The sequence below is a fragment of the Engraulis encrasicolus genome, chromosome 10, assembly GCF_034702125.1.
Source record: "Engraulis encrasicolus isolate BLACKSEA-1 chromosome 10, IST_EnEncr_1.0, whole genome shotgun sequence".
NCBI classification, from domain to species: domain Eukaryota; kingdom Metazoa; phylum Chordata; class Actinopteri; order Clupeiformes; family Engraulidae; genus Engraulis; species Engraulis encrasicolus.
In genome coordinates, this window is record NC_085866.1 from 11,963,064 (window position 1) to 11,980,563 (window position 17,500).

Here is a 17,500-nt window from a genome sequence, read left to right on the forward strand (position 1 = left end):
GATGAATGGACAGCTCATCGGGGGTGAGTTTGTTTGTTTGTTTTTATTAGATCCCCATTAGCTTTTTCTTTTAGCATTAGCTATTCTTCCTGGGGTGAGTGACCATCGAGAACAACATGTGGTGCCTCTCTCCATCCTGTACAAGACCTACTGTACCTCAGCTGGGGTGCATTTCTCAAATCCATAGTTGCTAACTATGTTATCTACTTTGTTGTTTGCAATGCAATTTCAACTACCCAAGTTGCTAACAGGCTAACAACTTCTCTTTTGAGAAATGCACCCCTGTACAGGATACATGTGACAATGGCCATGTTTACATTATGGTTTTTAATTCTGAATTTAATAATTCAGAATTAAATAGTTCTGTCGAGTTTACATTGCTCTTTCATTTAATTCCAAATTGTGAATTTGTGTTATGATGTTTTCAAACAGAATTATCCAGATTGTTTGTTTGCTTCTTAGGTCAAGAGTTAAGTCTTATTCAGAATGAAATGAATCATCATTCTGATTTAAATGTCTTGTCTCATGTTAACGAGGCCAATGTCTAAACACCATTTACATACAGCCTAATATCAGCACCAGTCTGTGAACAGTCTGGAACTTCTGGAAGCATTTTAAATAATGTTCTTTTTTTTAGAATGTGCTGCTTCTTTCACACATACAAGCTCACATCTGACAAACTGTATGTGAATATGAAGATGATGCAAAGGGAAATGGCTTGAACAATGTTGCTGGGCAACAGCACAAAGGCGCCTTATTTTATGGCTGGATTGTTTTTTTTAAAAGCCGCCTGCTGATCAGTTCTTTTCCCTGATGAGAACGGGTTGACTAATACCACGGCTACATTACATGTTAACCCATTGACGCCTGAAGCACCTGCAGAAATGGATGCTAACTGCCTAAGCCATTTTTTGGGAAAAGGTACTCAGCCTATAAAAACCTAAATATCTCAGCACCTGAAGCACTTTAAAACAAGACATTAATTGTATATAAAAGCTAAGACCCTGGCGTTCGATTAGAACATGTTCATGCAACTTTAACATACCAACATTTTCAATAAAAAAATCTGAAATCTCATGAGTCTGAATGTTGCATCATGCAGCTCCACGCGCCAGGTTCAATGTTGCGCAACGCAACATCCAGCATCAATGGGTTAAGTGCCCTAACAGCATATGTTAACAATGTTGCATGATATTGCTCAAAACATTGCCCTTTATGTCATCATCACCAAACAGTAGATAAATGACAAGAGCAAATGATTTTGCTAGATGCCTATTATTTTTTTTGCCCATCACAACAGACAAATCCTCTCAAAAATACGCTATTTGTCTAGGGTTTTACCCACAAGAGGCCTTCCACCATCTTCATTAGGAACTGCCAGCTTCTGCCTTGTAGCATGTCTCCTACGCTTGTGTTTTTCTGTCTGTTTTGAAATCCCTTTCTTCTCCAACACTTTCTTCTTCTCCATCATTTCTTTTCCCCTGCCTGTTGTCTTTGTGTTGCTCTCAGATGCGCCCACACACAACCGGCGAGTCTATACTGACAAGATCACGCTGCAGAACGTCCAGCGTAGCGACACGGCTGTGTTCCAGTGTGAGGCCGCCAACCGCCACGGCTCCATCATGGCCAACATCAACCTCATGGTCCTCAGTAAGTGGCGTGGCAGGCCGCCGTGCACCATGGGAAAGCGGAGAAAAAAGAGATCAAGAGTTTTATTGTTATTGTCAAAAAAAGGCAACAAAATTGTGTTTGGGGTACAAAACTAGCAGCAGATTTCCAAGTAAAGAGCACAAGAGATAAAAGTGACACCAGTGTTTGACCCCCCTCCCCACAGCCACCCTCCATCCCACTTAAAGTGCAATAAAAATTAATAAGTGCCATAATGCTTCATAATCATCATCAAATTAAGTTAACAGATACTCCATCTGGATCTTAAGATTAACCTCAGGTCCACGACTAGATGTGATATGTCCAGAAAGTCTTCAAATGGAAGTTAAGCTGAAACCACCTGTATTTTTGGTGATACTACACTTCGAATAGACAAAGACCGTAGTAGACAGACAATGCTAGAATGTTACAACTTTTAAGAGTTAAGTAGCCTGCATGTGTAATTATCATACGGCCTTTTAGGCAATTATTAGGCAATGTCTAGATGAGGTGCAACACTGAAAAGGTTAAGATGGAGTTTATACAATCCCAGTTCTGTATTAATTGCTGAGAATTGTTCAGTACACACAATGCGCAATAGTGGTATAGCATGCTACGTGGTGAACACTGGGACCTGGTGACCTTTGACCCAAGACACCCACTCACAACCCTTTACAACGCGCGCTCCCCAACGCTTGCTATTCATCTCTTGGGTGTTTTCAGATGCCCGTCCTGTCATCCTGACAAAAGACTACCAGGAGTACTCAGCAGTGAGAGGACGCAAGGTGATCCTGGACTGCAAGGTCTTCAGCTCACCACCAGCTGATATTGTTTGGTGAGTTTTATGCATTACTATAGAAGCTTCAGCATAGAAGCTCTGTCTGCTCCTCTTAGCAGTAATATGGTACATTTTAAATAGTTTTAAAATTTTTAACTGAGTGACATGGATAGAGTAATGAGATTAATTTATTCCACAGGTTTTATCTTCTCTTATTAACCACGCATATATAGATATATTATTTATTCTTTATTATTGTGTTGACTGCGATGTATGTTTGTCTTGTGTGTCTTGTGCCACCACCAAAGCAAATTTTCCATTTCATGTAAATTTAATGGACAATAAAGAAGTCTAAGTCTAAGTCTAAGTCTACTACATTTATCCATCCACGGAAACACTTCAATCCACGGAGTCACTTCAATTATGCATTCTGTCTATAATTTAGAAAATATATAGTTTTACTTACAATTCGGAAAATTAAGCGAGTGGGGATTTGTTATTACCAGTGGTGTAGTGGGGATTTTTAAAGTGGGTGGGGGTACACGATTTGTAACATCATCATTAGGCAACTTATCATGCTAACCCCCCTTACTGTCCTACTGGCATACTGTCATTCTTCTCCATTTTCATCTGTTTGGTCCATCACCTGCAATACTGTTATGTGCTCATACCTTTTTTGTATTCAAAGATGGGCAGAAGTTTAAAAGAAAAAAACTCACCTTGGGAGAAGTGGGTGGACTGCGTACCTCCGCGTACCAAACCCACTACACCCCTGGTTATTGCATTTCTGCGTCCTCACATGCCAAAAACTTGCATTTAATGTGAATGCATTTCCCTTTAGAAGCAGGGGTTGTTTTGCAGAGTGGAACATAGCCTGCAGAAATGTACTGTATACTTCTAAGTGTATAGGGCACATATATGTATTTCCCACACATTTCACCAGAGTTACATAAGTCCTCTGAAGTGGTGTTGCAGACAGAGCCTTTGGCATTGCCGGCTGAGCTGTAACTTTTTAAATCCAGGGCAAAGGTAGGGTATTGATCAGCGGAATGACATATTGAGGGCTGCTTCGTTGATTCCTGAGCTCAACCCTAGAAAAACAAGGCAGCTGAAAAAGAAAAATATGGACAGGTGGAGGGCGGCTGGGGCATGATTCCCTCTCCAGACAGGCTGAAAGTAAAGTCATAAACTCTGGCAGTCAGTGCGGAGGTGGGTGGGAAGGTTAAGCATAGTTTTTCGAAACTTTCTGTGGCACTTTTCAGTTTGGGTGGCAACCAAAAGTCAGCATCAATGTTTAGTCCTTAAGCCTCCGTCTGAGAGGTGGTGTGGCTTGTGTTGTCTGGCAGGTCATCTGCTGCGATGGGCACGATCGAGGAAGGGGAGCGATTCTCCAGGCTGGAGGACGGATCTCTGCTCATCAAGAGCGTGGAGAGGGAGGACTCGGGACAATACAGCTGCCGGGCCTCCAACTCCGAGGGAGAGACAGCCATCACGGCCAAGCTGGAGATAAAAGGTATCTTGCACACGCGATGGGAGAGCAGGGGGCTCATTTTCCCCCTACTAATGTATTCACTCCTGTCAACTCTGATGTTTTCATAGCACTGCTTTTTTAGACGTGGGCTTTTTTTTTGTTTTTTTGAAAGTGCAGGTTGTAGACTTGACATGTTTGACAACCTAGAACAATCATAAGCTCTGCTGCTGTCCCATCTCCCCTTTCTGTCTCCCTCCCTCCCTCCCTCCCTCCGCCCTCATCTCCTCTCGTCTCTCTGTCTGCTACAGAGGCGACACAGATTACCGAGCCCCCACAGGACCAGAAGATTCTGCGCGGCACCACGGCCCAATTTATGTGCAGGCCTCGCTATGACAGGAGCCTCCGCAGGGAGCTGGAGATCCTGTGGGTGCGAAATGGTGACGAGGCGTACCTGAATGCCACAGAGGACGCGCGGTACGCAATACGAGCAGCACACACACACACACACACACACACACACACACACACAGCCAGGAGGCAAAATAAGAGTTGGCAGTGGGACGCTGTCAATGTGTGGGGATGATGGATAACTCCTGGCTCAAATGCACGCCCATACAGTGCTTGTCATGCTTAGTTGTTTGAACCCACTCACAGCTCCACACATGCAGTTTGGCTGTGCTGCCTTTCTATTACGAGCCATCTAGCAAGAGGGATCTACATTTTTGAGTTATTTGTGGAATTCATAAACTGTTTTCATAGAATTTCCCATTTATATTCACTCATTCCTTACTATGAAGAAAATTAATGATTGGATGATTGATTTGGTTGGTTGAATAAATAGTTGATGGTTGAATAGAACCTATCTGACCAAATAATTGGCGTAATCATTGATTGTCTTTGTCCATGAATCTATTTTTATTCAAGCTACCGTATATCAGCTGGTATACAAAGCGCAATGATTGTTATTGCTTCTGCAGGTATTCGGTGACAGATGGGATGCTGCAGATTGCAAATGTCAGCCACAGTGACGAGGGGCTGTACTCCTGCGTCGCCAGGACACCCTTGGATCAGGACCGGGCTTCGGCTTACCTCACCGTGCTGGGTAGGTCCAGCTTTGTGTCCCCGTCACCGTTATGCCTGGAGTGCGTTTCTCGAAAGCGTCGTTGCTAACTCAGTTAGCAACTTTCTTAGTTGCAATTTCTCGTTTCTCGAAAGCATTGTTGCTAACTCAGTTAGCAACTTACTTAGTTGCAATGCAATTTCCCATTAGCAACCTTCTTAGTTGCTAACTGGTTAGCAACGATGCTTTGGAGAAATGCATTCCTGCTCACTGTTTGTTGTCTGCGACCAAGAAAAAAAAACTCGGCTCTCTGGAAAATTCCACATTTCTTAATCACCTTTGCAGTGGTACTGATGAAAAACAGGGGTCAGACACCCTGTGTATTTCTCACAAAAAAACACAGTCCTGCTGTCTCATTAGTGAGCAACCATTTGCTTGCCCATCATAGTGTGTGCGGCTACGCCGCGGTGAAGTATTTGCCGGCCGCCACGGTAATTGTGCTCATCGTGTCTAACGATGCGGCGGACCTGATTATTATGCCCTGATGCTGTGATGTAATGAGTCCTTCATCTCCTCTCCACTCCTCCCTTCACCTCCTCTCATCTCCTCTCCTCTCCTCTCCTCTTTTCTCTTCTTATCTCAACTCCTCTCCTCTCCTCTCCTCTTTTCTCCTCTCCTCTCCTCTCCTCTCCTCTCCTCACCTCCTCTCCGTTCCTCTCCTCTCCTCTCTCCTCTCCTCTCCTCTGTTCTCCGCTCATTTCCTCTCCTCTCCTTTCCTCTCCTCTCCTCTCCTCTCCTCTCCTCTCCTCTCCTCTCCTCTCCGTTCCTCTCCTCTCCTCTCCTCACCTCCTCTCCTCTACTCTCCGTTCCTCTGATCTCCTCTCTCCTCTCATCTCCTCTGTTCTCTGCTCATTTCCTCTCCTCTCCTCTCCTCTCCTCTGCTCTCTCCTCTCCTCTCCTCTCCTCACCTCCTCTCCTCTACTCTCCGTACCTCTCATCTCCTCTCTCCTCTCCTCTGTTCTCCACTCCTTTCCTTTCCTTTCCTTTCCTTTCCTTTCCTTTCCTTTCCTTTCCTTTCCTTTCCTTTCCTTTCCTTTCCTTTCCTTTCCTTTCCTTTCCTCTCCTCTCCTGATCACCCCCTCTCCTCTCCTCTCCTCTCCTCTCCTCTCCTCTCCTCTCGCCTACTCTCCATTCCTCTCGTATCCTCTCTCCTCTCCTCACCTCCTCTCCTCTCCTCTCCTCTCCGTTCCTCTCGTTTCCTCTTTCCTCTCTTCTGTTCTCTGCTCATTTCCTCTCCTCTTCTCTCCTCTCCTCTCCTCTCCTCTCCTCTCCTCTCCTCTCCTCTCCTCTCCTCTCCTCTCCTCTTCTCTCCTCTCCTCTGCTCTCCTCTCTTCTCCTCTACTCTCCTCTCCTCTCCTCTCCTCTGCTCTCCTCTCCTCTCCTCTCCTCTCCTCTCCTCTCCTCTCCTCTCCTCTCCTCTCCTCTCTCCTGTGGCCCCACTGCAGACGTTCCCGAAGCCCCTGAGAATGTGCTGCTGACAGAGAAGAGGGGCCGCAGTGTCAGGCTCAAATGGACGCCTGGCAACGACCACAATAGTCCCATCACGGGTAATCAACCAGTTCTGCACACAGCAGTCCCTTTGAAATAGCCTCAAATTAAACTGCCAGCTTTTAGGAGATAGGAAAACAGCTCCTTTCATACAATAGGAGGTGGGTAACACTTTAGAATAATGGATGCAAAAAAGCATTATAAAGACTTAATAAATAATTAACTATTGATGAACAAAACATTAACAAACGTTTGTAAATGAGTAGGAAATGTAAACAAATGCTTGTAAATGACTAGGAAATGCTATGTTAATATTTTATATTTATCAAACATTTACAAGTTGATTGTAAATGAATAAAATACTCTGTTATAAGGTGTGTAAAATCTTGAATATATCATTTGTAGATATTTTATAAAGCATTAATAAAACGTAGTTAATAATAAAAACATGTGTTAATGTTTTATTCATCATTAGTTCATTATTTACTGAGTCTTTACTAAGGAACATTATTATAAAGTGTTACCAGGAGGTGCTTAAATTGATACGAAAATAGCTCATTTTGAAATGTAATAGATTCCCATTGCTTCTTTTACTGATGTACTGTATTCAAACATTGACCTCTTGTTTTCAAAAAATGAATAACTGTAGTGTTCACATGTATTTACCATATTTTCATTGGAAATGAAATGTAATATTGTAATATTCGTAAAACGTAATGTAATAATATAGAATCTGTAAAACGATTTTTTAAGGACTAGATCAGGTGACAAATTATGAACTTATGTCCTGTGATCCAGTATACACAATAAAAATGCATTGTCAATTCAACACTTTCAACATCAAATACAATCTAGAACAGGTGTCACCAACGTTGTGCCCGCGGGCGCCAGGTAGCCAAAAGTAGCCCTTGGGTAGCTCTCAGCAGGCATCGGGTAGCCTTGGTAGACCTCAGACACAGAAAGGTTGGGGACCCCTGATGTAGAAGATGTTCAGTTGTCCCTCTAAATGTTGAATTAACACTGCATTGTCTACTGTGTGTAGTTCTAGCCAATTGAAAGTGTAAGGGACTCTGTGCCAGTTGACCTGTGTACTTGTCTTTCGATCAGCTAGTTGGTTCAAGTTTGTAGTGGGTTCTTGCTAGGTTTTTATAGTTTTTTTTTTCAGTAACAGCATAGTCAACCTACTTCATTAGGTACGATGGATGAACTAGTATAACAGCTATGCAGTATCATGTGCTAGTGTTGTACTTAGACCAGTGTTTCCCAACCTTTTTTGTCTTGCGTACCCCTAAGCCTCTTAGTTGTGACATGAGTACCCCCTAATTAATTTTCTATATCATTTTCTCTGTCCTGATGTGGCTGCTCCATACATTTGTTATAATAATAACACTTTTCCAAGTACCCCCTGCAGTGTGCTCGCATACCTAGTGGTACACGTACCCCTGGTTGGGAAACACTGACTTAGACCATGGGCCTATACTACACAGCTGGTTCAGGATAAGTTAAGGTTAAGTTCAGAGATAAATCATCTAATAGAAGAGCCTGGAGTCCTCATTTTCTTAAGAAAAGCTCTCGCATTAGATGATTTACCTCTTAACTAACCTTAACTTACAATGAACTTTGACCTTTACTGTTGACACCTGTGTCTGCAGAGTATGCGGTGGAGTACGAGGAGGACCGTTGGAGCCCGGGCAGGTGGCGGCAGCTGGAGAAGGTGCCGGGTAACCACGCCGCCGCCTTGCTCACCCTACAGGGGCACCTCAACTACCGCTTCCGGGTCAGCGCCCTCAACAACGTGGGCCGCAGCCCTCCCAGCAAGCCCACGGACAGATACAAGACCCAGGCCACAGGTCCGTCTCTCCCCTGCACTGCTGCTGCTTCACCTCACTTCACTTTATTTCACAACGACACGCTTCTTCCTATCTTTTCTGATGCTGCAGAATGATGTCTATGGAATCCATGGCTAAAATTTGCACTTCGGAGTGTCTCGCTCCGCCTGTTCACTTCGGCAAAGATGATCTCTCTCTCTCTGCTCCAGTATTTGTAGTAATAGTACAATAGTGAGATATTGACCACTGTGGGTGAAGTGGGTCTCCGCCTTTTTCAAAAACAAATTCAGTCCAGACCATGTCCTGCTTTCATTCTCTTTTTCTTTTGTTCTCTCTGTGTGTCTCTCAGCTCCATGTCTTCTCAGCTCTATCCTTCGTTTCTAATACTAGTAATTCTCCTCTCCTGCTTTCCTCCTCTCTTGTTGTTTGCTTTGCTGTTTCTGTTTCTTCTCACTCTGTCATTCTGTATTATCAATTTATGGATCTATGTACAGTCTGTCTGTCTGTCTGTCTGTCTATCTGTCTGTCTGTCTGTTTGACAGACTGGGTGGCTGTCTGACGACTTGGATAGCTTATCTGACACTTTTGCCTTCCCAGAGTCTTTCTCAAAGACTTATCTCTCTCAATCAAGCCATCCCTCCGTCTGTCGCTTCCTATTTTATGTCTCTCACTCACTCTCTCTGTCCGTCCATCTATCTATCTCCTCATCCATCTCATCTCGTGTCATGGGCTGACTTTCTCTCTGACATCCCTGGCTCCCCTTGAACTTTAGCGAAGCCGCTAGCTCATCAACTTTTTTAAGGTTTACCCCGCCGATTAGACCGGCCCAGTAAATCCTCATGTGCATTTTAACGCCCCCCAATAAATTGGGCAATGCCTTTTTACAGTGCAGTTTACTATCATTACCAGTGATTTACCGCGCTGCCACCGTAAATCCGTGCGGCGCTATTGATTCTGGCCAGTGCGGCTGCGTGGGGATTAGATTGAGCAGACAGTGTGTCTGGTGTGTGTGTGTCTGTGTGTGTCTGTGTGTGTGTGTGTCTGTGTGTGTGTGTGTGTGTGTGTGTGTGTGTGTGTGTGTGTGTGTGTGTGTGTGTGTGTGTGTGTGTGTGTGTGTGTGTGTGTGTGTGTGTGCGTGTGTATGTGTGTGTGTGAGTGTGTGTATGTGAGTGTGTGTATGTGTGTGTGTGTATGTGTGTGTGTATGTGTGTGTGTATGTGTGTGTGTGTGTGCGTGTGTGTGTCCTAACAGAGCCAGACAGGAATCCAGAGAACATCAAAATTGAGGGTCACCTGCCAAACCAGATGGACATCACCTGGGAGGTAAGGGCTAAAGTATTGCATCGGCAGCAGTATCAGATGAAAAATGAAAAATGCATGACAGTGCATCAGACTACTGTGGCTCAGAATGCAATGCTGCATACACTTTACTGTGTACTCTGTGAGCAGAGTAGTCTTAGTTCAGTGGTTCCCAACCTATGGGTCGGGAGTCAGGACCCAACCTATGGGTAGCCAAAGATCCACAGTGGGTCGCAAAGCCCTCTTGATTTTAAGGGGTTTAATTTTAATAACATATATAGCCAATGTTGAATAAATGACGAAGCATTTAAACTACTATGAAGCAACAAAATGTAAGTGATACATTTAACATTTTTTTTATATATTTGACTGAAGAGAAATTGAGGAATAAACTGATAACTAATGAGTTTTCGCATGAAACAGAATATTGTGCGACTCGCGCTCGCGCACTCATCAAAGCTTACAATGGTAAAAATATGGGTCCCTGAAGAAAAAGGTTGGGAAACACTGGTCTATAGACATGTAAATCATGCTTTGTCATTTATGTCATTATGCTTTACCGGTATGTGTCATTTTATTGCATTGCAACTTAAAAGCTGATGCACAGTGAGTGATGAATAATTTGACGAATCTCAGGAGGATAAAGATAAGTTTTGCCTGTTGTCGTGTTTAATTACACGTCAGATGATTGACTGACGTTATCGTAACTACAATACATGCGCAGGTGTGTTATTTGTGGCACCTTTCATAAATACAGCCAAGTTTGTACATGAATAGTGTGAAAGGACGATCATTGTGAAAGTGTGAAAGGAATATGAATGTACATTTGATGTAAATCAAAGAAATAAAGGAAGTATATTAACAATATATTAACACTATTATTGGTGTTGTAGATAGCTTTCTTTGTAAAAGCCCTATAATTAGCACAGCCTTAGCCACAAGACCACATTCTGTCATTGCGACGACACAGCTCCTACAGCCTTGATGTGTTTAATGTGCTTTATTAAAAGATAAATGGTGGGGGGGAGTGATCGGTAATCAACAGTAGTGAGTTAACGGTGGTAATTAAATCGTGCATCACATCACATCACCCTGGTGTGTGCATGTGTGTGTGTGTGTGTGTGTGTGTGTGTGTGTGTGTGTGTGTGTGTGTGTGTGTGTGTGTGTGTGTGTGTGTGTGTGTGTGTGTGTGTGTGTGTGTGTGTGTGTGTGTGTGTGTGTGTGTGTGTGGACAGCCCCTGCTGCCGGTGGAGCACAACGCCCCCGGGCTGGAGTACAAGGTGAGCTACCGGCGGCTGGGCATGGACGACAGCTGGAGCGAGCAGATGGTGAAGAGGCACTCCTTCGTGGTGAAGAACACACCCACCTTCGTGCCCTACGAGATCAAGATCCAGGCCCACAACCAGCAGGGCTGGGGCCCCGAGCCCCGCGTGGTGACCGGCTACTCTGGGGAGGACGGTAAGGGATCTGTTGTTGTATTCACTCTGCAAAAAAGTCACAGTTTTTGCCATAATTACTTTCATTACATTAGATTCCATTGCATTTGGCAGACGCTTTATAACCAAAGCGACTTTCAAAAGAGGACATAATCATAGCCAACTTTAGCCACTTTCTTAGGCACAGGCTGATAGCTTTGTGGGTTTTACCTTTCGAGGTTTACAGCATAAGCCCAGACGCTCAAAATAATTGAGTGTTACTACTATTAGTAGTTATTTAGTTACTACTAAATAACAGAGGCTCTAAGAAACTAATATAGCTACGAAACCAATGTAAAGTTATTACTGTAATCAAACTGGTAGAGTAAATTCAAAGTCACAAAGTCTCTGGTAAATTTGAGTAAAACACTAATTACACACACATTCTGTATTTGCAGTAATTTAATGCACAAATGGCACATACTGTATTTCATGACTTACTGTATATGTTGCCCTGGTAAGGCCCTGGGCTGACAATGTAAACCCTGGCCTGTTACATGTAAACTCTGATATGGCCTTTATGAGTCCTGATGTATTCCAATATCGAATATCTTTTTTTGCTTACCGTTTGTTTGTACTCCACTCACTGTGTACAAGCTTGACAGGAAATACTGTTCCCATTAATTGGTCCATTCCTCTCAAGCAAATGCTCGATGTGCTGTGAAAAAGGTTGCTTGTCAAATGATCAGTTGTTGTCTGCAGTTGTCTTTTGGCACTGTCTGCGGGGGAATGCATCAGGTGTGGATTTGTTTTTTGTATTTTTTTGTTGTTCTTCTCCTCTCCCTTCTCCTTGTCAGTGTAAAAACCGTGGCTGTGTGTTAGTGTTAATTAGGCCCTGAGTTGCTTTGCAAAGTTGACATTTTCCTCCCGTCTTTTCCCTGACAGTGCTGAGGCGATAGTCTCCAAAGTGTGAGTGCTGGCCCTGTAGTCTTTTATGTTTTTCTCCCGCGCGTACACAAAACGAAACGGGACCGTGCATTTATGGACGAGGGGAGGAGGAAAAAAAAACAAAACAGAAAACCTTGCATTGTGTGTGTGAGACAAGTGAAATATGACAGGGGCCGGACGGTTGACGCGTGATCATTTTTCATGTTCAAGTTCATTGCATCAGCAGCTGAGGCTGGAGGGATAAATAATGAGAGAAGGTGGGTGTCAGAGAGAGTAGAGAGGGAGAGGTTCCATTGGCCCATTGTTTCCGGGTTCTATTAGACAGACATAGGCAGACCTAAGGACTGTTCTATTCAATGTTTGGAGCATTATGACACCCCCTTTAGGCAGACCGGAACCTGGTCATGTTAGGTGCCCATAGCAACCTATTACAATGGCATATCTCTATACTTAAAGAATCTCTGGTGGGCGTCTTTCCTTCTCCCCCTTCGCAAGGTGTCTTGCCCTCTTTATATACATGGATGGTCCCGTCAGCGATAGAATATAGGAGATGAAATACGCACGTGATAAGCGTTCAGGCAATATATCCCCCCCACTGGGACGGGTGTGTATGTATGTGCACATCTGCTTGCCATATGTTTTCCCTTTGTGTTTTTATTTCCATCTGTCTTTGCATTATTGGTTGTCTTGGTGTTAAATGTGTGTAGTGCTTATTGTGTGTTTGCATCATGTGTCTATCTTTCTCTCTCCTTCTATCTCTCTCTCGCTCTCTCATTATACCTCTCTCTCACTCTTTCTGCGTCACTTGCTCTCTCTCTCTCTCTCTCTCTCTCTCTCTCTCTCTCTCTCTCTCTCTCTCTCTCTCTCTCTCTCTCTCTCTCTCTCTCTCTCTCTCTCTATCTCTCTCTTTCTCTCACTTTCTCTCGCGCGCTGTCTCTCTCTTTGTGTCGTTGTGTGTCTGTGTCCATGTTTGTGTTGTTAAAATGTTGTGTCCATGTTTATTTTAAGCTCATGTCTGTCACAGACTGTTGTTGTTTTTGTGTATATGGCTCTCTCTCTCGCCCTCTCTCTCTCTCTCTCTCTCTCTCTTCCTCTTCCTCTTTCACTCTGTCCACTGTGTGTGTATAGGCTCTCTGGCAAAGTTTACTTGGATGCTCATTTGTGTGTGTGTGTGTGTGTGTGTGTGTGTGTGTGTGTGTGTGTGTGTGTGTGTGTGTGTGTGTGTGTGTGTGTGTGTGTGTGTGTGTGTGTGTGTGTGTGTGTGTGTGTGTTCACTCGCACATGTGTGTGTGTGTGTGTTTGTTTGTGTGTGTGTGTGTTTGTTTGCTGCGTGCGTCCGGTGCTGTGCTGTGCTGTGCTGTGTGCAGTGCCGCTGGCATCTCCTGAGAGCCCGTCTGTGGAGGTGATGAATGCCACTCTGGCACGGGTACGCTGGGCGCCTGTCCCTGCCCACACGCTGCGCGGGCACCTGGGAGGATACACTGTGAGTTTACCCCCCACCTACCCACCAACACCCACCCCCATTGCTTTGGTGCACCCATACAGATGGTTAGAGAGAACATACCCCTGCTGCTGCTTGCTTCATTATCAATTGTTTCATGTTGATGAATGCATAACACCACTAGTGGTGTGGATCGGCACTGCCCTCATGATCCGATTCGATCACGATTCGGGAGGTAGCGATTCGATTCGATTCTATGTGATCCGATCCGATTCAATTCTACAATGCATTGCAATGCATGACATTTCTACTGAAAGCAAAGCTCATCAGTCATGATGAGGCAATACAAGTAGTCAGATACTGAGCAACAATTTATTGGATGTTTTCTGTATCAGTCTGTATCAGTCTATATCAGTCTTGCAATGTTTTGAAGTGCTTTTATTTAATTTAACATTCATTTGCTCCCGAAATATCCATGGAAGTAATTGAAACTTTAAAAAATTGCTTTGCTTAAAAAATCGATTCTGGAACTTGCCGGATCGATTCTGGATCGTCCATGCCCCGCATTGGATTGCATCGCCGAATCGATCATTGTTGACACCACTAAACACCACACATTCGTTCTCTGTTGAACAGTCTCGCCTGCTAAATTATCCAGGCATTAGTACAGTAGGCTATGTGGAAGTTTACAAGAAAATGTGATTGAAATTGTTGCATGTTCCATATGTTCTTCTATTTTTTTCATAAATCTATTTCAAATCGGTTAATTTGTTAGTCAGCCTTCACTCATTTCACATGTTCTATTGTATTCTATTCATGTTGGCTATTCACTAACACTGAGGACACATTGGTTACATGCTATGGTCTACAGTTCAGAGTTCTGGTTTCCCCTCCTCAGTATAGTTTCCTCGCATAGTGCCATTGAAGAGGGCATATAGACATTCAATGTTCAATGCTCATTGTCATGCATTTCAAGCTATTCATGCCTGAAGATGTAGATAGTAGTTTGCTATTCATTGTAGTTCCTTACAGTAAAGTGTTGCCATTATCTCCCACTCAACGGTTGTGCAACAGCACATTGCCTGAGCCCTCAAAACTGTGCGGCTCTCCTTTGGTTAGCACAGTACATCTGCAACAGAGCTCCTTTACTTTACTCCAACCAAGAAAGGCCTTCCCAGGTGAAAAAGTGGTTCAATTTAGTACAATAAAAGCACGACTGAAGTGTACTTAGCATGTTAAAAGCGCACTCACACTTTTTGTGCTAAGAAAAAGTATGTTTACAATATGCTTATTTAAAGTGTACTTAAAATTAGATGTAATTAAGTTGCTCTCAAAGAAAGTACACTTTGCGAACCATACATAAAGTGCACTTAGAAGATGTTTGGCTAAAGTGTATTTAGAGGAATATACTAATAGTGTTCTAATAGTGAACTTACTAAAAGTGTATTTTTTAATAACATATTGCAATTGCACTTTTTTTAAGTGCACTTTGATTATACTTCACCCAAGTGATTTCGAAGTGTGATTTTCTATAGTGCGCTTTAAAGTAAATCACTTTAACCTATTGGAAGTATACTTTTTCTAAGTGCACCATGATTGTGCTTCATCCAAATATATTCAAAGTGTGCTTACACAAAGTGCATTTACCCATCATACATCATCATGCATGTACCATCATGCAATGCACTTCTTGGAGCTAAATTTCTCAAACAGAAATCCATTTACCTCTAAGGAATATCTTTGGTTTGCATGAAAATATTACTCATTGTTATATTCTGCATTTATTGTAGGAGTTTTAACATTTTAAAGTGGTACACAAAAAATGGCCATTTTCCCACCGTCATTATGATGGTCACGTATATGTTCTGGTATATATAGACTCCCACTTCCTATGATATCATGGTGAGAGGTAAGTTGGAACTAGTTGTTCAAACAAAGAAACAAGGGTCACCATTCGTGATCAATTCAAATGATCATCTGCAGGAAGGTGGAACAATAATGAAATAAAGCGAAATGTGTATCTGAAATCTCTGTAACAATGCATTGATTGTAAATGTCAGTCGTGCTAGGCATGCATACTGTATCACTACTGTGACATGTGGCTGTGTGTAATGTACAAGCTCTGAGAACCAGCATGGATTGTAGCATTTCATTTATAATATTCGTTGTACTTGGGAGTGTACTGTAAATATACTTCAAGCATACCTGTTATATATTTACAATACTTAATATGATATACTTTTTACATACTTAAAATGTTCCAATGTAGTCCAAAGAAGCATGAAGTTAATATACTTTTATTGTACTTCTAGTAATAATAAAATGTTATAGAAGTGTACTCAAGCACACTATTAATGCCATACGAATGCATGAAAAGCGTGTTTGGAGCATACTTTCAAAAGTATGCTTGTAGTGCACTTAAAGTTGTCCAAAAGCGGTGCCAATTTAGCATCCTCATTGTGCTGCAAGTGTGCTGAAGTACTGCTTTAGTAGTGCTTCAGCGCACTAATAGTGCAATGAAGTGCACTTTAAATCGCCGAAAATAGTACACTTTGTACTAAGTACGGTCAAAAAAAGTACACTTTAAGTATATGGGTTTTTCACCTGGGTTTTCACTTCTCGCTCTGTCAGTGCACTTACTCGTAAGTCCTGCCATCTCCCTCTCAACATGACCTGTTCTTTGAGGCTGGTGTTTTCTCCACACTCCTCTTTAAGGTTATGCCTCAGAAGTGCTCCTCTCTTCTGCCTCCCTCCCAGTCCTCTCCTCCCTCTCCTCGTCCATGTTCTCTTCCTCTTCTTCTTCCTCTTCCTCTTGCTCGGCTTTCCTGCTGTTAGGTCGCAGCGCTTCTACACTTCTACACTTTATTCATTCCACCACTTTCGGACCACTCTCGCTATCCATCCACCACCATTTTCTTTTCACTCAAACCTCACATGCTTCTTTCTGAATTTATGTTCGTCTGTTTGTCTGTCCCTCCTCTCTTCTTCACACCATTTGTCCTGCAATGATTTAGTTTATGCAGTAGTATTACCTTATTCCACATATCTTGGACAAACCTGAACACAAACATGCACGCGCACACTCTGTTCATGCACACACGCGGAAACACTGTCTGCTACTTATCCTCTGCAGCACCTGTCTTGGCACACGGTCAGCTCTTAAGGTGATGGCACAGGCTTATCTCATAGTGATTCTCTGACCTTTTCTGATGCCCACTCCAGACACACAGACACAGACACAGACACAGACACAGACACAGACATACACACACACACACACACACACACACACACACACACACACACACACACACACACACACACACACACACACACACACACACACACACACACACACACACACACACACACACACACACACACACACACAGACAATCAAACACACACACACACACACACACACACACACACACACACACACACACACACACACACACACACACACACACACACACACACACACACACACACACACACACACACACACACACCCCCCCCCACACACACACACACACACATACAATTATCTGTACTTTCATTTCATAGTATTACTCCGTTCAATAATAATAATAACTTTATTTGTATAGCACAATTTCATACAGGACATGCAGCTGAATGTGCTTCACAGATAGATTGACAAGAATGTTAAAAACAAAACGATAATGAAATGAAGCAGAAGCAGTCACGACGGGTGAGATTGTTAGTGTTTGCTGCGTGCCGGCATCAGGCGTTCGTACTGGCCTCTTTTTTGCACGTACTGGCCTCTTACAGCCTCTATATCCTTGATGGCTCTTGCAGGTGAACTGGTGGAGGACGCAAAGTCTGCTTTCTTCTTCTAAATCCTACGGTGAGAAGCAGTCCATACGTGTCGTGGGCAACCGCACCCACACCCTGATCCCCGGCCTGAAGCCCTTTTCAGAGTACCGCCTCAGCGTCAACACCTTCAACAAGAGAGGCCACGGACCCAGCAGCCTGCCCGTGACCTTCACTACTCCAGAAGGAGGTACACATCTGCTTTTAACCTTTGTGTCCTGGAGACACACA

The 17,500-nt window shown here is 43.3% G+C and overlaps 1 protein-coding gene across 3 annotated transcripts in view; it reads left to right on the forward strand.

Moving 5' to 3' along the window:
* LOC134456613 (neural cell adhesion molecule L1-like protein) overlaps positions 1-17,500 on the forward strand; it is a 76,911-nt gene that overhangs the window by 20,166 nt on the left and 39,245 nt on the right. For all 3 annotated transcript variants that reach the window (XM_063208029.1, XM_063208028.1, XM_063208030.1), the window contains exons 10-21: positions 1-23; positions 1,510-1,650; positions 2,371-2,482; positions 3,772-3,938; positions 4,205-4,370; positions 4,874-4,998; positions 6,462-6,563; positions 8,157-8,354; positions 9,585-9,655; positions 10,867-11,089; positions 13,362-13,477; positions 17,255-17,459. The exon at positions 1-23 is cut by the window's left edge and continues 112 nt beyond it. In XM_063208029.1, coding sequence (XP_063064099.1) covers positions 1-23; positions 1,510-1,650; positions 2,371-2,482; positions 3,772-3,938; positions 4,205-4,370; positions 4,874-4,998; positions 6,462-6,563; positions 8,157-8,354; positions 9,585-9,655; positions 10,867-11,089; positions 13,362-13,477; positions 17,255-17,459 — 1,649 coding nt within the window. The remainder of the gene's footprint in view (positions 24-1,509; positions 1,651-2,370; positions 2,483-3,771; positions 3,939-4,204; positions 4,371-4,873; positions 4,999-6,461; positions 6,564-8,156; positions 8,355-9,584; positions 9,656-10,866; positions 11,090-13,361; positions 13,478-17,254; positions 17,460-17,500) is intronic.